The sequence below is a fragment of the Pipistrellus kuhlii genome, unplaced genomic scaffold, assembly GCF_014108245.1.
Source record: "Pipistrellus kuhlii isolate mPipKuh1 unplaced genomic scaffold, mPipKuh1.p scaffold_m20_p_17, whole genome shotgun sequence".
Taxonomy (NCBI): Eukaryota; Metazoa; Chordata; class Mammalia; order Chiroptera; family Vespertilionidae; genus Pipistrellus; species Pipistrellus kuhlii.
The window spans coordinates 2,198,338-2,221,705 of record NW_023425482.1 but is presented as its reverse complement, the minus strand read 5'-3'; the positions used below and the strand labels follow the sequence as shown (position 1 = coordinate 2,221,705).

Genomic DNA, 23,368 nt, shown 5'->3' with positions numbered 1-23,368 from the left:
CAGTATGGCGTTTCCTCAGCAATTGCAGTTTTTAATGTGAGAACTGGATATAAATAAACGAAGCCTGATGGCTAATTACTTTGAGTCAGATTGAAAACAGTACAATCTGTTACATGTGGGGAGGGTGAGGACAAAAGAGAAATACCAGTAAAGAGAAATGTCTGGATGTTCAGCTTTATCTAACAGGCAAACTCATTAGTCAACAGAGCCAAATATACACAGTATGACGATTGAAATGTCTTTTGAAAGCCAAATTTTTTACACTTAAACTTCTTCTAACACCACTTCTTCAAAACTGACTCATCCAGGCTGTGGTATTTTGTGGAAGAGCCACACTCAAGAGGCCAAAGAGCCGCCTGTGGCTTTTGATCCACAGTTTGCCCACCTCGGTAATAGGGGTTCGATTTACTAATTTGTGGGAGCTTGAAAGAGGATGGGAATAAGGAGACAAGGCCTGTGTGAGTCTCATGAAACTTGTGCAGTTTGACAATGAACAACCACGTGAGCTGGGAGATAAAGAACTAGATATATGAATTGAGTTCCAGAGAGAGTCCAGACTGGACTATAAAGACTTGAGAGTTATCTTTAAAAATGATTCATAAACACATAAAAATGCAAAAGTGAAAACATGTAGAAAATATAAAAAATGGAGGCCAAGTATCAAGTCCTGGGTCCCTTTAACATTTACAGCTCAAGCCCTCGCCGGTTTGGCTCAGTGAATAGAGCTTCACCCTGCATACTGAAGGGTCCCAGGTTCGATTCCTGTCAAGTGCATGCAATTTGGTTGCAGGCTCGATCCTGTCCTGATTGGACAGGGAAGAAGGCAACCAATAGATGTGTCTCTTTCACATCGAGGTTTCTCTCTTTCTTTCCCTACATTTCACTCTTAACAAAAGAAAAAAAAAAAAAATAATGGGCCGGGACCGGTTTGGCTCAATGGATAGAGCGTCGGCTTGGGGGCTGAAGGGTCCCAGGTTCGATTCCGGTCAGGGGCATGTACCTTGGTTGCGGGCATATCCCCAGTAGGGGGTGTGCAAGAGGCGGCTGATCGATGACTCTCTCTCATCGATGTTTCTGGCTCTCTATCTCTCTCCCTTCCTCTCTGTACAAAATCAATAAAATATATTAAAAAAAAAATAATGGAAAAATATCCGTGGGGGAGGATTAACAAAAAACAAACAAACAAAAAAAAACCCACCAAAAACAAAAACAAACAAAAATAAGCACACTCATTTTTGTTTATTTAATATTTTTTATTGATTTCAGAGAGGAAGGGAGAGGGAGAGAGATAGAAACATCAATAATGAGAGAGAATCATTGATTGGCAGCTTTCTGCACACCCCACATGGGTGGAGCCCACAACCCATGTACCCTTGATTGGAATGGAACATGTGGCCCTTCAGTCCATGGGCTGATGCTCTATCCCCCGAGTCAAACCTGCTAGGGGAAGCACATCCATTTAGAGCTCAAAAAAGATGAAGAACAAGCAAAGGAAACAGAAGCAGCAGCCATCAAGATGAAATTTAAGAAAAATGGAGTATCATAGAACCATGAGAAGAGACTGATGAAAAATGGTCAGTTATAGCAAATGCTAAGAGGTCAAGAAAAAAAGTGTCTTTCATATTTAGTGATGAGATCACACTGACCTAGAGAAAAGCAGCCTCAGGGAAGTAATAGGCATGTTTCCTGATAAGACACAGTTATGGAGAGACTGTAAATTTAAAATTAAAGAAAATTAACTTAGAATAAAATGTCAATAAGTTTTTCTACTGAGAATAGACGTGGAACATTTGCTGGAGGGAGTTTTGGGAGAAGAGATGGTTTTTAAAAAGTGAACTATTCCAGATATCTAAGCACGTCAGAAGGATCGTGTCCGAAGGAGGCCAGCTCCTGTCCGGGGGAAGGACTTGATAGCCTAAGGGACTGCCCACGTCCGGGCAGAACCCACGTGCGAAGACCGAAGACCTTCCGCCCGCATCCTTTTCTGGGAAGCGCAGTTTTGTGACTCGCACGCGGTGATTCTTACAACGCGGCGGGCGGCGGGCGGCGGGCGGCGGGTCCCCCAGAGGCTCCCGTCTTCCCCTCTCTCTGCGTGCGGGCCCCGCCGCCCTACGCTGGCCGGGCCGTGTTCTCGCGGGGCGCGGAGGCCGCGCGCGGCCGCGGAGACTTCTGGGAAGTGTGGTTTTGCTGGAGGCGCCGGGCGCAGCACCGGTACTAGTGTTTGCGGCGCGGAGCGTTCTGAGAAATGTCGCTTAGCTGTGGGCTCCGCTCGTGGTCCACTCCGTGCTAGTGTCGGGCCAGGCGAACTTCTCCGTCCTGGACGCTGGGAAGACGCGCGGTGCAGTTCCCGTGAGGGCGGCTACCATTGTCCCCGCACAGCGACCCGGCGCGTCCGGTGCGCGGGTTGGGGCACGCGAGGGTCGCGGGAGGGCCGGCGCGGGCCTCAGGCTACCGGCACCGGCACCGGCACCGGGCGCTGCCTGCTCCCAGCGTCTGCCCCGCGGTGAGAGCCCACGAGGGCCTCAGCTTTCTGGGCCTCGGGGCCTTGCTCTGCAAAGGGGACGCCAGGAGGGCGCTCACCTCACAGATCGTGAAAAGCAAATGGGCGAGCGAGTGTAGAGTACTAACGGAAAGAAAACGCCGCCTGCAGTTGTTTTTATGTCATCCAGCCATGAAGCTGAGGCTTTCCAGTTGTGTAACTTTGAACAACTGTTTCAATATAGCCGTTTCAGTAGTTTAAATAAAGAAATCTGGGCCTAACGGGTTTGGCTCAGTGGATAGAGCGTCGATCTGCGGACTGAAGGGTCCCAGGTTCGATTCTGGTTGCGGGCACATCCCCAATAGGAGGTGTGCAGGAGGCAGCTGATCCATCGATGTTTCTCTTTCATTGATGTTTCTCTCTATTCCTCTCTCTGTCTCTCTGTAGAAAACCAATAAAATATATATTTTTTAAAAAGGAATGTGAATGCCCACATGCAGAGTGGTGATTATTAAATAGCTCACATTTAACATGATTACTACTGTTGTTTTATGAGTTTCTCTCTTAGATATTAATAATATAAAAGTTGATTGACTTGCAGGTGGAACCTAGTGAATGGTTTAGTTACTTCGTGCCAAGGAATACTCTGTTAGTTCAGAGGAAGATCAGAGCCCTAGAAAATGATTACCATTGTTTTTCTCCACACAGGTGTGTTACAGAGCTGCAAGATAAGTCCGATTTTTCTTGACTGCTTTTTCCTGTCCTTAATTTGCCATCTCAGGACAGTGCCCTCCAATTACACAAGAGCCTGGAAAGACAACTGTGTTGATTACTGGAAACTGCAAAGTCATGTTCCAGGTAAGTCCTCAGATCTTCCTGAAACACCTTTTTATCAGGTCTCTTGAGTGTTTGCTTTCCTTCTATCATTTCCCTCCAACAAATTCCATTTAGGGACTGGATCTGTGATTCCTTTCATTGTAGCCAAGGATGGAGCCTGAAGAAGAACTCCAAAGTGTTATCTTCTCTAAGTTTCTCCTCTTTTCTACCAGTTTTCTGCTAGAAGCCTTTGTAGAGTATTGAACAAACTTTTTGTTGTTGTTATTGTTGTTAATCCTTACCTGAGAATATTTTCCCATTGATTTTTAGAGAGCGTGGAAGGGAGGGGGTGAAATACAGAGAGAAACATCGATGTGGTTGTTGCCTCCCACAGGTGCCCCAACCAGGGGTGGGGATGGATCCTGCAACTGAGGTATGCCCTTGAGTGAAATCAAATCTGGGACCCTTCAGTCCTCCGGCTATCGCTCTAACCACTGAGAAAAACTGGCTAGGGCTAACCTTTTAAAAATTACAATTCAGAATTCAAATTTGGAAATTTAGGCTATTTGCTTTATGGTTGTTAAAGCTGTATCAATGGTTTCAGTTAAGGGTATATACAGTAAGTCCTTTCAGTTATTTAAGTAAAGAGATGTTTGGAGTCATCTTGATTTCTCCCTTTCTCTCATAACTCACATTCAGGCACTTTAGTTAGTTCTAAAATATAAACAGGATATATACAGAATCTGACCATTAGTTACCCCATCACTGACGCAGCACTGCTACCCTGGTCCAAGCCAACCTAGATTATTGCAGTAGCTTCCTAGTAGGATTCCCTGCTTTGGACCTTGACTCTCTTTAGTCTCTTCTTAATACAGCAGTCACAATGATTTTCTTATTATATAAAATCCTGTTGTGCCTCATTTTTATTTATTTATTTATTTATTTATTTATTTTTAAATCAATCTTTATTGTTCATATTATTACAAAGGTTCCTCATTTCTTCCCCCTTCCACCAGGTTCCCACCCCATCCTCCACCCCCTCCTCACCCCCCATTGTCCTCATCCATAGGTGCACAGTTTATGTTCAGTCTCTTCCTCCCTCCCTTTCCCGGAGAACAGTCAGCCCACTCCCCTCCCATATCACCGACTCTACTACAATGAACCGCTATTATTGTTCATCAGGTTTTTCAATCTCTCTCTTTTTTTTTTAATTAATAAACTTTTATACTTCTAAGAATAAATTTTTAAATCTAATAATTTTAAACCTTGTGTTTTTGTTTTTTTTCTGGGAATTGAGAGCAAACTTGTTTACATGTAAACTTGCCCTTAGGCTATAGCCATTCAAGTGTAAATGGACACGTTGTTTAAACATAGCTGCTGGTTGGAATTGGATTACCTGTTCTGAGTGGGAAGGGCTTGTCATTCCCTTTCTCCATTAAAATTAAGGTGTTAGCTTTAAAACCTCTTTTTGGCAAGAGACCTTAAACTTTCAGAAGTTTAAATTTTTCAGATAGTAAATCAGTTACTTAGCATTTTCTCAAATCAATAATACTTCCACATGCCCAAGGATACACTTCACACAAAAGACATTTCCAAATAGATCAACCAACCTCATCCAGGCCCCACACAAGGCACTCACAGATCAACACCCCAGCCTTATACTAACTCAACACATCCAGATCTAAGCCTTCCTCATTTGGTTCAGCAGACCCTCAAGTTGCCCCCCAAAGTTTCCAGCCATGTCTGAGAGGCAGCCTTGGGGCAGAGGCAGGCGAGGAGCGAGCTGTTCCAGGCCTGGCTGCTCCGGGCCTGGCCTCTGTTGCTCTGGTCTGTTCCACAACCAGCTGCTCCAGGTCTGGCCACTGCCGCTCCCGACCTGGCTGCTCTGGGCGTGGCTGCTGCTGCTCCGGGCCAGGGGCCTGGCCGCACCTGACCCGGCTGCTCTGGGCCCAGCTGCTTTGGGCCTGGCCGCTCCCAGCCTGGCAGCTGCTGCTCCGGGCCTGGTCGCTTCGGGCCTGGCCGCTCCCAGCCTGGCAGTTGGTGTTCCGGGCCTGTGTTGTGCCTCATTTTTAAAACTCTTCACTGGGTCTAACTCAGAATAACAGACTGACTTAAAAAGCTTTGTACAATTAGGCTGGCTATTACCTCTCTGATCTTATTTTTCTTCTGTCTCTTTGTTCCCTGTGGGCTCCAACTACACTGGTTACTTCCTCCAGAACTTAGAAGTTGCTGTCCTGTCAGGTTAGAACATTCTTTCCTCAGATAGGCACAGTCTTGCATTCTTACCTTCTTTGTATCTTTGTTCAATGGTTATTTTCTCAGTATAACTTGCCTAAACACCTATTTAAAATTATCAGTCACAGATATTAAGCTTCTGTGGCTTATTTTTGGAGGGCTGTTGAGGATTACTGGGAGGTGTGGGGTTCCCTGAGGTCCCCTTTGATAAATACCTAGGGCTAATGGTACTATTAGATTTGAAAGTAGGAGAGAGGAACATGGTGTGCTGGAGAAGAACAAGGCGGGTCTTCCCCAGGGACTATTAAGTGGCTTAATGGGTGGCACAGGGGTGGGGTTGAGGCCATTTGTCAGAGCACTTATACCTCTAGCACCTGCAGCTTTGACAGACAGGGGATCTTTATCCATTTCAATAAATTCTTCCAGTCCCAGGCAAAAAATAAATAAATAAATAAATAAAATAAAGTTATCAGTCACCTTTCAACTCCTCCATCATGGTTCTATTGTTTTCCATAAGACTTATCACTCACTAGCATATGTGTAGTATATGCATATGCTCATGGTTTATCTCCTCCCACTGGGAGGGTTTTGTGGTTTCCCCCACCCCTCTTTTTTTTTTCTTCTTTCTTTTTTGTTGTTGTTGTTGACTTATCTTCATTACCCAGAGTGGTACCTGGCACAAAACAAATGCTTACTAAATAGTTGAGTGAATGAGTGCTGAAACAGTGGTGGGCAGAATCACAGGGTGGAAGGTGAAGCTTGCAGAGGAGACGGTATGAATGATAGATGTGCATGTTGGATAGAGTCTGGTTTCTTGGGAGTATTATATAATTAAATTTGAAAATAACAATTAAAAAAAAAGTATAAGCTAAAGTGAAATGATTGCCAAGATCTTTCACTGATTAATTTCCTAAATACTTACGAAGTACCTGTCAGGAAGTATCTTACATAAGTTTGGGTATACACTGACATGCAGGACTGCATGACCTAGTGCAGTACTAAGATAATTTTCTGCAGTGATGGAAATACTCTACATGTATGTTGTTCAGTACAGTAGCCACCAGCCCCATATGAATATTGAGTATTTGAACTAAGATTAGAATGACTGAGGAACTGAATTTTTAACTCTTTAATGTTTTATTTATTAAAAAAATTTTATTTAAAAAAATCTTTATATTCATAGAATACATTTCACATTAGAGATTCTCACAGTCGGAAAATAAATTTATTATTTAACGTTTTATATTTGTGGATATTATTTTGGGACATGTAAAATGAACACATTTGAGGAGTAAGTCTCAGTTTAGAACATGTAGTATTTTGATACATCATCTACATGGGTACCTCTTTCCTGCATGAAACTTGTCTATATTCAGAATTTCTCCAGGCTCTTTTTCTCAGGATTTAGAAATTAGTGAAATATCAGCATTTCTTAACTCTAAAGTTTTCCAAAGGCATATAACATCAGTTAGTGGTATCAACTGAACAAAGGGGGGAAGTTTTCAGACATTAAGTGCTGCCTAAGTTTCTGCAGTCTTTACTTATGAATTAATAGTTTTCCCTTTCTCCGTAACTCCTAGGGCAAATATTGAAGTTTGATTAGGCATTGACAGTAATAAAGCTAGTTCCCTTTAAGAGTTTGGTAAATTGCCGAAACCGGTTTGGCTCAGTGGTAGAGCGTTGGTCTGCGGACTGAAAGGTCCCAGGTTCGATTCCGGTCAAGGGCATGTACCTTGGTTGCGGGCACGTCCCCGGTAGGGGGTGTGCAAGAGGCAACTGGTCGATGTTTCTCTCTCATCTACGTTTCTAGCTCTCTATCTCTCCCTTCCTCTCTGTAAAAAAATCAATTAAAAAAAAATATATATATATATATATATGTATATATATGTATATATATATATTTTATATATATATAAAAGAGTTTGGTAAATTAAAATGCGAAAGCTCATACATAACATTCAGTTACATTGTGAGTCTCGTAAGAAGCTGGAAGACAACCTCATTCATTTGCCAGAATGTGGAACTCAGTCTCACAATTTCTTGAATAGAATTATTCTCAAACCTTTTCCTCATAGATTAAATTCTAAAACTAGCCAGGTGGTTAGGAGAAGAGGTTTATCTCACCAGTGGACGTAGGGTTATTTCCTCCTTATTGTGAGATGACTGGCAGAGCAGAGGCAAATCAATTTTCAAGTTATTAAGTCAAGAAGATCAGAGCTTCCACAGCGTGGCAACAGCTTTGCAGATGTTCACATTGTGATACTTGAAATAACAAAGCCCAGCAAAGGTGAAAGCCGAGAGTGCCAGGAGGACTGCCTTGACAGCTCTCTGCAGTGCATCCTTGTGAACATTGTCAATAACAACTTGTCCAAGGTCCCAGTGACCATGGCGAGTGAGGGCTGCAGCCTGGGAGTAGTCCCTTCACAGAGGAAGGATTCAAATAATCAGTTGGAAGTAGGCCCAGGAGCAAAACATTGATAACCCTCTCATCAGTCCAGTGGAGAGATGCAGCCTTGGAACCAGAATGGTGACTGGGTAGACAGGTGAATGTGTTGTATTCCACACCATCCTGGGATAGGTTGGTCCTGGAGAAATGCTGAGATTTGAGTAGGTCTGACCACTGGAGTTCAGAGGAAAAGAGCCAAGTTTCAGGTTTGATCCCCAGTGGGGCCACGTGCAGGAGGTAACCAACTGATTGATGCTTCTTTCTCACATTGATGTTTCGCTTCATCTCTCTTGGTCTCCTTGGGCACTCAAAAGAACACTCAACCTCCACACATTCGCCATCTTGCTTCTGAAGCTAATTTTTAAAAAATTTAAATAGCCAAGTGTGGCTAGTGACTGCTGTATTGAATAGCGAAGGTCTGGTAGAAAAGTATGAAAGTATAAGAAATTAAGAAAGGAGCTAGGACATATATCCTGAATTCTTTTGAAGACAAAGATAAATTAATAGCAAAGGCTGCCCATACAATTGAAGGGGAAGAAAGAGTTGAAGGACCCCTGGGGGAAGCAAGACTAGAACTATTTTGGTGGCCCATAGTATCCAGGAGGCAGAGCTGGAAGTGAAGTTACACTGAGAGGATACCCTGAACACAGGTAGAGACCTAAGAGTAGAGGCTAGGGATGCTACTAAATATCTCAGAATGCACAGGGCAGCTCTCCACAACATAAAAATTATCTAGCCTAAAATGTCAATAGTGCCAAGGTCGAGAAACCCTGATCTAAATAAGGGCAAAGAGTATTAGTTAATAAGATTATGTGAATTTTCTTTAGACTTTTAATACAATGATATTCATCAATGTGTTCAAAACTTAAAATATGAAATATCAGCTGGGACCGGTTTGGCTCAGTGGATGGAGCATCGGCCTGCGGACTGAAAGGTCCCGGGTTCGATTCTGGTCAAGCGCATATACCTTGGTTGCGGGCACATCCCCAGTTGGGGGTGTGCAAGAGGCAGCTGGCCGATGTTTCTCCCTCATCGACGTTTCTAACTCTCTGTCCCTCTCAATTCCTCTCTGTGTAAAATCAATAAAATATGTTTTTTTAAAAATGAAATATCATTGCCGAAGCCGGTTTGGCTCAATGGATAGAGCGTCGGCTTGGGGACTGAAAGGTCCCGGGTTCGATTCCGGTCAAGGGCATGTACCTTGGTTGCGGGCATATCCCCAGTAGGGGGTGTGCAAGAGGCAGCTGATCGATGACACTCTCTCTCATCGATGTTTCTGGCTCTCTATCTCTCTCCCTTCCTCTCTGTACAAAATCAATAAAAATATATTTAAAAAAAAAAAAAAAATGAAATATCATTGCACTGGTAAAATAAAAGTGTTTTATGACTTAACATGTGCTGGTAAGAGTAAATACAAATAGAAAAAAAGAATTTTCCCTGGTGCCAAAGGGAAAAAGACAAAAGCCCCTCCTTTCCTTTTTTAAAAACATTATTTCTTGATTTCAGAGAGGAAGAGAGAAAGAGATAGAAACATCAATGATGAGGGAGAATCATTGATTTGCTGCCCCCAATTGGGGATTGAGCCCACAACCCTGGCATATGTCTTGATTGGGAATTGAACTGGGACCTCCTGATTCATGGGTTGATGCTCAGCCACCAGGCCACACCAGCTGGGCACCCCTTCCTTTTAGAATAGTTCCTTGAGAAAAACCTGTTATTGTAAATACTTTCCTTGTCCCCTGGAGATGCTTATAAATCTTTTTAGAAGCTAAGTACCCTCTGCCAATATTACAAGGAAGTCAAGTCTTTCTTAGGGCTTTGGATCCATCTCTTTGAAATACAAATATGAAGGAAGATGCATCCTTAACTACCTGTCTGTGGGAGTTTAGCCTAGGCTTTTGGCTTCAAGTTCTGTCTGCTTGTCATAAAAATAAAGTTGTTTTATTTTTCTTTGGAGTAAAGGTAATTAACTTACCAGGTGAATGTAGGATGAACTATGTGTAGCAAATGGAGGACAAGTTACTTATTTTGAAAGCATGTATGTATTGGTTGTATCTACCTGGCTTTTTAAAAGGGTCAGATTTGCCCAAACCAGTTTGGCTCAGTGGATAGAGCATCGGCCTATGGACTGAAAGGTCCCAGGTTTAAGATATGTGCAGGAGGCAGCTGATTGATGTTTCTCTGTCATCAATGTTTCTAACTCTTTATCCTTCTCCCTTCATCTGTGTAAAAAAATCAATAAAACATATTAAAAAAATAAAACAAAAAAATAAAAGGGTCAGATTTCTTTCTGTTCTTAAAGTCTCATTAGTGATGTCCTATGAAGTGCATTGCACTCTGGTTAATGCTTATTCAGTAATAAACCTGTCTCTTTTCTACATTGTAGAGAAGATTTTCTGCTTGGCAGATAATGGTTTTTAATTATTTCTCCAACATCTGACAAAGGTAAATTCCCATTTTGAAACCAAAGACCAGTGTCACTAGTGAATATATATGCAAAATATCCTAATAAAATAATAGAATATATATTTTTTTACTTATTTATTTTGATTTTTAGATTCAATTGTTGATAGACATGTATTTATTGACATTTTATTTTTCACATTTTAAATTATTTTCTTCTTTTCTTAAAGAATACCCTTCAGCTTTTCATGTAATACTGGTTTGGTGGTGATTAACTCCTTTTGCATTCTCTTTATCTGACCTTCAATGATAAATGATAGGAGAAACCAAGATGGTGGCATAGGTAAACACCTAACTGCAGCCTCAAACAACAATTTCAAAAAAATACATCTAAAATACAAAATGGACATTATCCAGAACTACAGGAAAGTTGACTGACTGGTAATTCTACAACTAGAAGGAAAGAGAAAACCAGAAGGGAAATCAGAGGAGCTGTAAAAGCCTAAGGTACGGAGACATGGTGGGTGCATGGAGAGGAAGGAGCCAGAGAGGAGGGGTGGCTGAGTGCCTGGCTGGCATTTCCTAGCGGGAAGGAGATAAAATCTCTGGACTGTGCTGAACCCCAGTTCCGATAGCACTGAACCCCAGTTCTGGGCGAGACCCCGGGGACCCAGGCTCATATGGAGGGAGTCTGAGCTATAAGGCGGAAACTTAGGGGAGTGGCAAAAGGCAGTCCCTGGGGTGCACACATTGCGCGCAGAGGACAGACTGTTGACTCTGCTTCTAGATTGCCCTAACAGGAAGGAGACAAAAGCTCTGGACTGTGCTGAGCCCCAGTACCGACTGCTCTGAACCCCAGTTCTAGGCCAGACCCTGGGGACCCAGGCTCATACAGAGGGAGTCTGGGCTGTAAGGCGGAAACTCAGGGGGACGGCGGAAGGAAGTCTCAAAGGCGCGCACATTGCACGCAGAGAACAGACTGTTGACCAAAGCCAAGGCTGTAGGCTCCACCCTGAAACTCCACCCCATCCAAGCTGAGCACAGAGGCTTTTGAAATTTTCCAAGTCTAGTTGAATAAGGCTGTCTCCTGGCATAGATACAGCTGATCTTCACAGCCAGTTGGCCTGGAGGTCATTTCCTCCCAGTGATACTAACAACAATCATGACTTAACTACAACAAGGCTGTACACACAGTTCACAGAAGGGGCCACCAAGAGTGTCTACGTCAGGTAACTGGGAGACTGACCCACAGAACCATATAGGACACTTTAGCACACAAAGCCACCCTACCAACTCCGGGAAGCAGCGAAATGCCGAGACAAAGAAACAGATCACAAATGAAAGAAATGGAGGGCAACAATTGACTGGACATAGAGAGTTCAAAACCACGGTTATAAGGTTTTTCAAGAACTTCCTAGAAAAGGCCGATAAAATAAAGGAGACCTATGAGAATATGAAAAGGGAACAACTAGAAATAATAAGGGATCAACTAGAAATAAAGAATACATTGTCTGAAATAAAAAATATTATACAGACTCCTAAAAACAGAATGGAAGATCACAAGAATCAAATCAAAGATTTGGAACATAAAGAGCCAGAGACATTCCGCAGAAGCAAGAAGACAAGAGAATCCAGAAAGTTGAAGATAATGTAAGAAACCTCTGGGACAACTTCAGGCAAACCAACAGAATTATGGGGGTCCCAGAAGAAGAGAGAGAGCAAGATACCGAAAACATACTGGAAGAAATAGTGACAGAAAACTTCCCCCACCTGGTGAAAGAATTAGACTTACAAGTCCAGGAAGCGCACAGAACCCCAAACAAAAGGAATCCAAAGAGGACCACACCAAGACACATCATAATTAAAATTCCAAGGACAAAAGACAAAGAATATTAAAAGCATCAAGAAAGAAACAGGAGCACCCATATGATTGTCAGCTGAATTCTCAACAGAAACCATGCAGGCCAGATGGGAATGGCAAGAAATATTCAAGGTGATGAATAGCAAGAACCTACAGCCAAAAATAATCTACCCAGCAAAGCTATCACTCAGAATTGAAAGCCAAATAAAGAGCTTCACAAATAAAAAAAAAGCTAAAGGAGTTCATCACTGCCAAACCAGAATTATATGAATTGCTGAAGAGGGTTCTTTAGGAAGAGGAAGAAGATAAAGATAAAAATTATGAACAACAAATATGTAACTATCAACAAGTGAATCTAAAAAACAAGGGAATTAAAAAATCTGATGAACAATATTAACTGTTGAATATAATAGAAGAGGTATGGAAGGGGAGTGAACTGACGATTCTCAAGGAAAAGGGGAGTTGGGGGTGTGTGGGAAGAGACTGAACATAAACTGTGCACCTGTGGTTGAGGACAGTGGGGGGTGGGGAAAAGGCAGAGGTTGGTGTGGGAACCTGTTGGAGGGGAGCAATGGAGGGGGGGAAAATGAACATTTGTAATAATATGAACAATAAAGATTTATTTTTTAAAAAATAGGAAAAAATGCTAAATGATAGCTTTGCTGCATAATCTTGGTTGCAGGTCCTTGCTATTCATCACTTTGAATATTTCTTGCTATTTTCTTGTGGACTGTATAGTTTCTGTTGAGAAATCAGCTGACAGTTGTATAGGTACTCCCTTGTAGGTAACTGTTTTTCTCTTGCTGCTTTTAAAATTCTCTCTTTGTCTTTAGCCCTTGGCTTTTTAATTATTATGTGTCTTGGTGTGGGCCTCTGGGTTCCTCTTGTTTGGGACTCTGCACTTTCTAGTCTTATAAGTCTATTTCTTTCACCAGGTAGGGGAAGTTTTCTGTCATTATTCTTTAAATTTTCAATATCTTGCTCTCTTTTCCTTCTGGTACCCCCATAATGCGAATGTTGGTACACTGTACACTTGAAGTTGTCCCAGAAGCTCCTTATACTGTCTTCATATTTTTGGATTATTTTTTATTTTTGTTATTCTGATTGTGTATTTTTTGCTTCCTCATATTTCAAATCATTTATTTGATTCTTGGAATCCTTTACTATTAAATCCTTGTAAATTATTCTTTATTTCACTTAGTGTATGCTTAATTTCTAGTGTGTGCTTAATTTCTGACTGGTCCTTTTCCATGTCTTTGGCATTCTCACCAAGATTCTTAAAAGTGTCACTAAGTCCCTTGAAGATTTCATGAAAATCCTTGATAATAATCTTATAACCATGGTTTTGAACTCTGCTTTTTTCTATTTCTTTCACTTGTGACATTTTTTTTATCTCTACAATTTGGCTGCTTCCCTGTGTTTGTTTCTATGTATTAGGTAGAGCTGCAATGTTTCCCGGAGTTGGTAGAATGGCCTGGTGTAGTAGGTGTCCTATAGAGCCCAGTGGTTCAGCCTCCCCAGTCTCTTGAGCGGGACACTCTAGATGCACCGTTTTGTGGGCTGTGTGCACAGCTTTGTTGTAGTTGAGACTTGATTGCTGTTGGTGTCACTGGGAGGAATTCACCTTCAGACAAATTGGCTGTGAAAACGAGCTGTGACTACAGTGGGAGAGCAGCTGTGCAGGAAACACCCCTGTGGAGCAGGACTTGCTTCAGTAGGGTGATGGTGCTCACTGAGTCTGCCCCTTCAGTGTGTTGCTTTAGGAGGTGTAGAGTTGTAATCTGGTATGGTCTGAAGCTGTCCACCAGGTACACTGGTTCTTGGGTCTCGAGGGAGATGCAAAGCCAGCCACTGTCTTAGACCATCTAGTAGGAGCTACAGAAAGATCTAAAGATTTCTCCCATTTGTATTGGGTTTTAGAAGTGCCCAGGTGAGGCCCAGCTTTGAAACAAGGTAGGCTGGTGCTTGGTCATGGGCCTTTTATGGATAGGTTTGGGGCATGCTGACACCAACTGCTGCTTGTTTGAGAGATTTTAGCAAAGTGTGAAGCCTAGCCAGGACAGGCCATTCATATGGAAAAACTGCTGCAAACAGCTTGGGTGGGGCTGCAAATTGGATGGGGCAGAATTTCAGGGAATCGCCAGGGCACGGCAAACAGTGTGCCCCAGGTTGATGGGGACTCAGATATGGTTTCCAGTCAGCCCTGGGAGAGGGGAGGTCTTGGCTTAGGATCAATTACCTCTGCATGCACTTCTGTCTGATAGAAAGCCGCCCCCAAGTTCCTGCCCCAATGCCAGACAATCCAGTTCCTCTCCATATGTGTCTGGGTCCCCTAACGCCTCCTGGTACTGGAGCTCAGTGGAAACAAGTCCGAGTAAGTTTGTGCTTGGCTCTTTAAGAGGGACATCTGGGTCTTGGGCAGCCTTTATGTCCCTCAGTCCCAATCCCCACTGGTTTTTACAGCCCAAAGTTACGGGGACTTCTCTTTCCAGCTCTGGGCCCTGGGCAGGTAGTCTGTTGTGGGGCTGGGACCTCTTGCTCCCCATAGCAGCCTCTGCGGGGACAATGTCCCTCGGTTAAAAAAATGGCCCCTGGGGGTGCCTGACCAGCCCGGTCTGAGCCTCCGTTCCTCCTACCAGTCTCAGTGTGTTTTCTTATTTACTTCTTTAGTGGTAGGACTTCCATTCAGTCAGCTTTCAGGTGGTTCTGAATGATGGTCATTCTGTATTTTAGTTGTAATTTTTTATATGGTTGTGGGAGACTACGAATACTGGTGTTTACTTATGCCACCATTGTGGTTCTCAGTAATAGAATATTGAATCAACCCCTCATGGAGTGAAAAATCTACCATGGCCAAACAATGTCGATTTTACCAATGAAAGATATTAATAATGCCATTTTAAATACATACATTTTTGCATGTTATAATTTGACTAACCAGTAAGCATAATAAACATTTAAATTTTTTCTAATGGTTTGCTTTTTTAATACCACCTTGAATGATCACTGTTTCTGAGAAGAAATCCATTTCCTTAGACTATTTTCCATGAAATGTTATTCTTTACCCTTACTTTAAGGTTCTGTTCAAGGACTACCTATGGCATGAAACTATCCTTCAGTCTTCTTGCACAATGAGTCTTAAATTATTTTAATTACAGATTGATGACCAATACAAGGTTTAAGTATACCGTATTTTTTGTTTATTTGTTTTTAAGTCTACCCTTAGCGTTTTTGTTTACTTAGCATGTAAGTTATAAAAAACACAACTTGAGCCCAACCAGCATTGCTCAGTGGTTGAAGGGTCGACCTATGAACCAGGAAGTCACAGTTTGATTCTGGTTAGGACACAGGCTCAATCCCTAGTAGGAGCATGCAGGAGGCAACCCATCAATGATTCTCTGTTATCATTTATGTTTCTATCTCCTCTCCCTTCTCTCTGAAATCAATAAAAGTATATATTTTTAAAAAATGACAACAAAAAACACAAGTTGACTATATGCTGTTAAATGTTGAATGCTGATTTTAAAAAATTATAATTGTATTCCCTTTGAAAAAAATTAACTCTCCTAAAGGAAAGTTCTTATATTTGTCTCCCCTTAGTGTACAACAATGCCAAAAAAATGTAATTACCCAATAATTAGATTACTTATATTAGATTTCTAATTACTGTCACAATCTTTACATCTTGTCCCCTTCTCCAATCAGGGTAACTTTATCCTTTGTCCAGTGACAGAAGAGGTCTGGATTATAATTGAGCCTAAATGTGTTTGCTATTTCAGGTTACATTTAGTGATGTGGCCATAGACTTCTCTCATGAAGAGTGGGGATGGTTAGATTCTGTTCAGAGGGATTTATACAAGGATGTGATGGTCCAGAATTATGAGAACCTGATCTCTCTAGGTAAGCATATTATAATTTGCTTATTTCCACCTCCATATCAACAGAGGAGATTTTTTTTCTTTTGGCCACTCTGAATTGATGGAAATCTTTCTGAGTAAATGGCTGAATTTTTCTTTTACACCCCCAAGGAAATGTGTAGCTCTGTTGTATTCTGCCTGAAGCTTATCTTTCCTTTCAGGGAACATTCTTTAAACTGTCCTTTGGTCCCTTTTGTGATGATGGCATCTCCCCATGAGGACCTCAGTTCAAACAATTCTATATTTTTCCTGTAAGCAGGTCTTTCGATACCTAAGCCACATGTGATCACTTTATTGGAGGATGGGAAAGAACCTTGGATGGTGGAGAAAAAGCTGAGAAAAGGTATGTTTCCAGGTAAATTATGGTGAATCAGGCAAAATAGGTATTTGTAGAAAGGAGGAGGGGGGGCGTTTTAGAAAATCTTAGGGAGACTGTCTTCAGAGCTTCCCAAATATAACAAAATTGAGGGATCCTTAAACTTAGATTTCAGAATGACCATTCTCCATCCAAAATTATCTTTCTGTATTATTCATGTTATCTAATCAAAAGTGGAGGTTTTAGCCTGACTGGTGTGGCTCAGTGTTTGAGTGTTAATCTATGAACCAGGAGGTCACAGTTTGATTCCTGTCGGGGCACATGCCCGGGTGGTGGGCTTGATCCCTAGTGTGGAGTGTACAGGAGGGGGCTGATCAGTGATTCTCTCTCATCATTGATGTTTCTATTTCTCCCTCTCCCTTCATCTGAAATCAATAAAAATATATTAAAATAATAATAATAAGTAAAATTTTAAAAGTGGAGCAAGTTATTCTTTTTAAGACCATTTAAGGAAAAATATACTGATGGTTTTATGTTAAGAAAAGCTGTGAATTAGATAGAAACTCACTTTTCCACCAAGGCTGAACTTCAGAGATCAAATATGAGCATAAGTGTTAGAGGAAATAAAGAATGTATAAGAAAATTTCTAAGAACAATGAAGTCTTAAATTACTTTAATTACAGATTGATGATCAATACAAGGTTTAAGTATACTATATTTTCTAATGTCCAAGAAAATTAATGATTTTATATAGATACTACATAACTCACAAAAGCCTTAATTTTTATGAACCATAAAGTATATTTAGATTATTTTGTTGTCATTATAACTGTTTAATGAAACACTATAAATTCTGCATTTTAAGCATACTAATCTGATAGCAAATTGAGATTGATTAAAGATTGTAGAACCAAGGCTCTGAGATTGAATGTGTTCTTGCACATAAATATAGGCACAAAATATTGGCCTGGATTCCAGAATGCCTTTTGCATATTCTGCCTGATAGTTTCATTTTTTCCAAAATGCTGATTGCCCTTAATTAACCCTGGTCCTTTATTGTACTCAGTTCCTGCCTCCTTGAGCTGTCTGTATTTTCTGTGCTCTTCTTTAACTTTTTTTCAGAAATAATTGAATATATTGTCAGAGCTATGTGTTTTCGAGCAGGGGTGTGGGTGGAACTTTATTTTTTATCCAATTCTATTTCTATCATAGAATTTTCTTCCAAGAAGAACGTAAAAGAAGTGTTTTGCTTTCTTGATATTTTGCAGATTGGAAATTAAGATGGGAAAACAAAGAATTATCAGCAAAGGAGAATATTTATGAGGATGACTCACCTGAAACGGTAATAATAGAAAAAATGATAAAACAAAGTTGTGAATTTTCAAATTTTAACAAGTACTGGGACTCTATAGGGAAATTGGAGGGAAAGCATGCAAATTAGGTAGAACATTTTATTTATTTTAAAAATATATTTTATTGATTTTTTTACAGAGAGAAAGAGTTAGAAACATTGATGAGAGAGGAACATCAATCAGCTGCCTCCTGCACGCCCCCTACATGGGATGTGCCTGCAACCAAGGTACATGCCTTTGACAGGAATCGAACCCAGGACCTTTCAGTCCGCAGTCCGACGCTCTATCCAGTGAGCCAAACCAGTTTCGGCTAGGTAGAACATTTTAGACCAGTGACCTTCATCTTTAGAGAAAGTCCCAATGGGGAATGTGTTTAGAAGCATTTTTTTATTTAAATTTAAAGTCTATTCTTTTTGAACTACAGAGAATTTCTGCTGAAGGGAAATCACATAAACATGATATATTTAAGAAGAGCTTACCAAAAAAGTCATTTATAAAAAATGAGAATATCAATGGTGGAAAGAAACTTTTGGATTCTAATGAAAGTGTGGCAGCCGTCAGCCAGAGCAAATCTCTTACCCTTCACCAGACTTATAATAGAGAGAAAATCTATAAATGCAGTGAATGTGGGAAAGCCTTTGGCAAACAATCGATTCTTAATCGCCACTGGAGAATTCATACAGGAGAGAAACCTTATGAATGTCATGAATGTGGGAAGACTTTTAGTCATGGCTCATCCCTTACTCGCCATCAGATAAGCCATAGTGGTGAGAAACCTTACAAATGTATTGACTGTGGGAAGGCCTTTAGCCATGTCTCATCACTTACTAATCATCAAAGTACCCACACTGGAGAGAAACCATATGAATGTATGAACTGTGGAAAGTCTTTTAGTCGTGTTTCACATCTCATTGAACATCTGAGAATTCATACTCAAGAAAAGCTTTATGAGTGTCAAATATGTGAGAAGGCCTTCATTCATAGGTCATCTCTCATTCACCATCAGAAAATTCATACTGGAGAGAAACCTTATGAATGTAGTGAATGTGGAAAAGCCTTTTGCTGTAGCTCACACCTTACTCGACATCAAAGAATTCACACTATAGAGAAACAATTTGAATGCAGCAAATGTCTGAAAGTCTTCAGTAGCCTCTCATTTCTTATTCAGCATAAGAGTATTCATACTGAAGAAAAGCCCTTTGAATGTCAGAAATGCAGGAAATCCTTCAACCAGCCTGAATCACTGAATATGCATTTGAGAAATCACATTAGATTGAAACCTTATGAATGCAATATATGTGGGAAAGCCTTCAGTCATAGGTCATCCCTGCTTCAACATCACAGAATTCATACTGGAGAGAAACCCTATGAATGTATTAAATGTGGGAAGACCTTCAGTTGTAGTTCAAACCTTACTGTACATCAGAGAATTCATACTGGAGAAAAGCCATATAAATGTAATGAATGTGGGAAAGCTTTTAGCAAAGGCTCAAATCTTACTGCCCATCAGAGGATACACAATGGAAAGAAACTCAGTAGTGCCCTAAGTGTGGAAAAACCTTTAGACTATGTAAATCACTATATGTGTGAAAAATCATATATGAGAGAAACTGTATGAATGCAGTGTTTTCATAATACATTTCAACCATTGATCCTCCCTGATTCAGCATCAGAAAATCAATATTGGAGAAAAGTCTTATGAGAGTAATGACTATAGAAAGGTTTTTAGCAATGGTACAAGCCATATTGTCCAGAGTTCACACTGAAGAGAGACCATATGAAAGCAATAAATGTGAGAATGCCTTTAGCCAGTATTAATCCTTTGGTAAGTAAATCCACACTGTATTTACTGTTCTGTATATGTAACAACAAATATGTGGAAGACTTGGAAATATGAATCTCTTAGGAAATATGTACAGACATATACAAGAGAGACAAACTATGAATATAAAGTTGTGGCAAGTCTTTTAGTTAAAGTGTATTCCTCATTCTACATCAAAGAACTCACACTGCAGAGAAAGCTTATGTCAGAAATGTAGCAAAGTATTTACTAAGAGTTCTTATTGGACGTGAATGTCTGGAACAACCTGTGTACTAATGCTAGAACAACCTGAAGGATGTAGGACTTACGTGTAAATCTTTGCAATGATGCCATTTGTAAACAGTTACAGGAGAGCAAACAAGCATATTATAAATAAATATGCATTTCTTATAGCAGTCACTTGCAGTTTTACTTAAGTCCTACATAGAAATTATCTAGTTAATGGGCATTGGAAGATACTTAGTCACTCAGTGGACTGAGTAAATGTTATAAAAATGAAAATTAAGTTTGCAAAAGAAGTAAAAAGTGGTGTGAATGAAATTCTTGATCTCTAATAAAACCAGTTGTATATAATAAACTCACAGTGACACTGATATATCTTGTAAAACTTTCTATTACTTGCCTCTTGATGAATTAAGATCAGACTGACAATAGCCTTTAGTGGGAAACTAGCAAACCTAAAGAAAAACTGGCCCAGCCAGTGTTGCTCAGTGATTGAGTGTCAACCTGAGTCTTAGGAGGTCATTGTCTGATTCCCAGTCAGGGCATATACCTGGGTTTCAGGCTCAATCCCCAATAGGGAGCATGCAGGAGGCAGCTGATACGGGATTATCATCATTGATATTTCTATCTCTTCCTCTTATTTTCTGAAATCAATAAAATATATATGTTAAAAAAGAAAAACTACCTAATCTCTGTGCTAAGAATTTCATTGTTGATAAGGACATTTCATAGACCATTACCACTGGACTAATTCACACATTTAAATTTTTAACAAGTACTTGTGAGAACATAATCAAGAAACAACATACTATGAGGGATCAGAGCAGGCTTCACTGTGGATATGGTTTTAAAAAATTTTTATTTTTAAAATTAATTTCAGAGAGAGGAAATGAGAGGGAGAGATAGAAATATCAATAATGAGAATCATTGGTCTGCTACCTCCTACACACCCTCTAATCAGGTTTGAGCCCACAACCCAAGCATGTGCCCTGACTATGAATTGAACCAGGAGGTCATTTATCATTGCTCAGTCAGCCACACTGACTGGACTGGATATGATTAATTAGAATCCTAAAGGATGAGGACTAAGTATGAAACTGCAAGCACACACAGTCTGGGGGGTCACTGTAGGCAAAGCAGACCAGCAACTTCTGTTATATTTGCTGCAGGTGTCTAGTTTCAGGTATTATGGTTTTGGGGTATTCCTATTGGCAGCATCACTAATAATAGCAGCAGTCATTTCTCCTTCCTTGAATCATAGTTTTAGAGGTTTATCTTGAAATTAATAGTCCAGAGCTGTTTCTATTACTTCTCCAGTCCACCTACCAATTTTTAAGCATCAATTTTCTATAATATATGCCTTGAAATAAGAGTTCTTGTTTTCTACAATGAACCTTGATAGATAATTATGGTTTATAAGGAGCATGGCTTCAAATATTATCTTATATAAGAATTACATAAGAGATGGAATAGTCTTACTTATCCCCATGGTTTCCTGTCTCCCATGGTTTCCTATCTTGCTACAAGAAAGGTAACATAGATCAATGTTTGGGTTGTGTGGACACTTGGAAGTAAAGGGCAGTTTATGTAATTATATTTCAGATTATGTTCTCTATGGCATATGATAATTGTAAGTAATAAATTATTTTAAACCAGGACAGTATATCCTGATATAATATTTCTGATGTGGAGTGTGTGATAGGGTTTCAGACTTTAGATAAACTACTACTCTAGTACATGTGATACTTTAACTGAAAACCAAGAGGTGAAGGCACATTCCTTTGCAATTCTAAAGAGATAGTGGGTTTGGAATGAGATGGAGAATTTTTAATATGAAGCAGAGATTTATCTTTTCTTTGATTATTTGTGAGGTTTTGAAATTCTAGGGAATGTTGAAGGATCTTTGAGGGATAATTAAGGAAGCATGGCATTCTCTATCCTCTCTCTGCTCTCTCAAGTACTGGTACTGCACAAATGAAGTAGTTCTTGAATTCCCCAGGTTTCTTTGCCTTCACTACACATACTTTTATGTCATCTTGTTATTTCATGAGAGAATTCATCCAACTATTCATATTCGTTTTAAAAGAAGCACACAACAGACTGGTGTATTTCAAGAAAGAAATGGGGTGGGAAGAGATTAACCAATGAACTTATATATATGCATAGCCCAGTGACAGACAATAGTGCGGGAAAAGCCTGGGGAGGAGCCAGGAGCTGGGAGGAGGGTGGATGAGGTTAAAGGGGACATCTATAATACTTTCAACAATAAAGATTAAAAAGTAAAATAAACATAAGCATACGCATGATAATAATTTATAATTTTTGGTTTAAAATGCTTTTACAGTGATACTGAACTAGGAAAGAAAGCTGGAGTTTTATTTTTTTTTAATATTTTTAAAATATATCTTACTGATTTTTTTACAGAGAGGAAGAGAGAGGGATAGAGAGAAACATCAATGAGAGAGAAACATTGATCAGCTGCCTCTTGTACACCTCCTACTGGGGATGTGCCCGGAACCAAGGTACATGCCCTTGACTGTAATCGAACCTGGGACCTTTCAGTCTGCAGGCCAACAAAAGCCAGAGTTTTAAATAAAAATAGAGAAAGTTGTAAGAAAGCAATGAGTACATTACCTTGTTATGTTAAAAGATAAGGCTGAGATCATAATGATGTTATGGTCACTGATACAGAATCATGCTCAGTTATGTCTGTTAGCCATTTCTTGAGCATCAACTATGGGGCAGATAAATAAGGCAAATTCCATACCCTTCAAGAGCTCAAAAGTATGTGTACATATATATGTCTGTGAGTGTGTGAAAAACATGGCTCTGGAGCCATGTTATCTGGATATATTTCCAAGTTGCATGTATAATGGCTTTGTGTGATGTAGGACATAATTACTTCACTGCACCATGCCTCCGTTTCCCATCTGTAAAATGGTGATAACACCTGTTTTGCAGGATTATTATGAAGACTTAATGAGTTAGTTCTTGTAAACTGCTTATAATGCCTGGCACCTTAAAAGCATTCAATGAGTATTAGCTATTTTCATCATCATCATTATCTTCACATGGCTGCTGCTTTATTCTGGCCTGAAATGTCACATCTAGTGGGTATTCCTATTTACCTATCACTTTTATCTACTTACTGATTCACTTTTTGTGGGATTCTTACAAGACGATTTCACTTCTTTCCAATAAATTATCCTTGATCTCTGAGCCATTTTAAAGCAGAATATATTTATTACTCAAAATGCTCTGAGGAGACAGAGTGCCAGATAGGAGAAAGTGAGACAAGAACACAGCAGGGATGCAGGAAGGAGGGAGGGTGCCCTACAGAGCTGTTTGAGAGAAAGGACAGAATGAGGGAAGCTTCAGGTCCCCATAGAGAGGGTAGGAGAGGCCTGTGAGATGAGAAGCCTGAAGGACTTCAGGATCACTTCTCAGTATAGGGTCCTCTGGGTAAGTGTAACTGTCTTCATTGTTCCTGAATAGAGGT

The 23,368-nt window shown here is 40.3% G+C and overlaps 1 protein-coding gene across 6 annotated transcripts; it reads left to right on the top strand.

Moving 5' to 3' along the window:
- Window positions 1–1,791: 1,791 nt before the first annotated feature.
- ZNF181 (zinc finger protein 181) lies at window positions 1,792–22,094 on the top strand. Of its 6 annotated transcripts, none has more exons than XM_045582564.1 (7): window positions 1,792–2,395; window positions 3,261–3,337; window positions 10,363–10,421; window positions 16,020–16,140; window positions 16,414–16,512; window positions 17,742–17,815; window positions 18,250–22,094. In XM_045582564.1, the coding sequence occupies exons 4-7, from the start codon at window positions 16,107–16,109 to the stop codon at window positions 19,441–19,443; spliced, it is 1,401 nt and encodes a 466-aa protein (XP_045438520.1). In that variant the 5' UTR covers window positions 1,792–2,395; window positions 3,261–3,337; window positions 10,363–10,421; window positions 16,020–16,106; the 3' UTR covers window positions 19,444–22,094. The 6 variants fall into 6 exon arrangements, with proteins under 6 accessions (XP_045438520.1, XP_045438519.1, XP_036297072.1 ...); XM_045582563.1 differs by having other exon boundaries at window positions 3,188–3,337; XM_045582565.1 differs by having other exon boundaries at window positions 1,801–2,395; window positions 3,188–3,337; window positions 16,417–16,512; window positions 18,250–22,091.
- The last annotated feature ends 1,274 nt before the right edge of the window (window positions 22,095–23,368 follow it).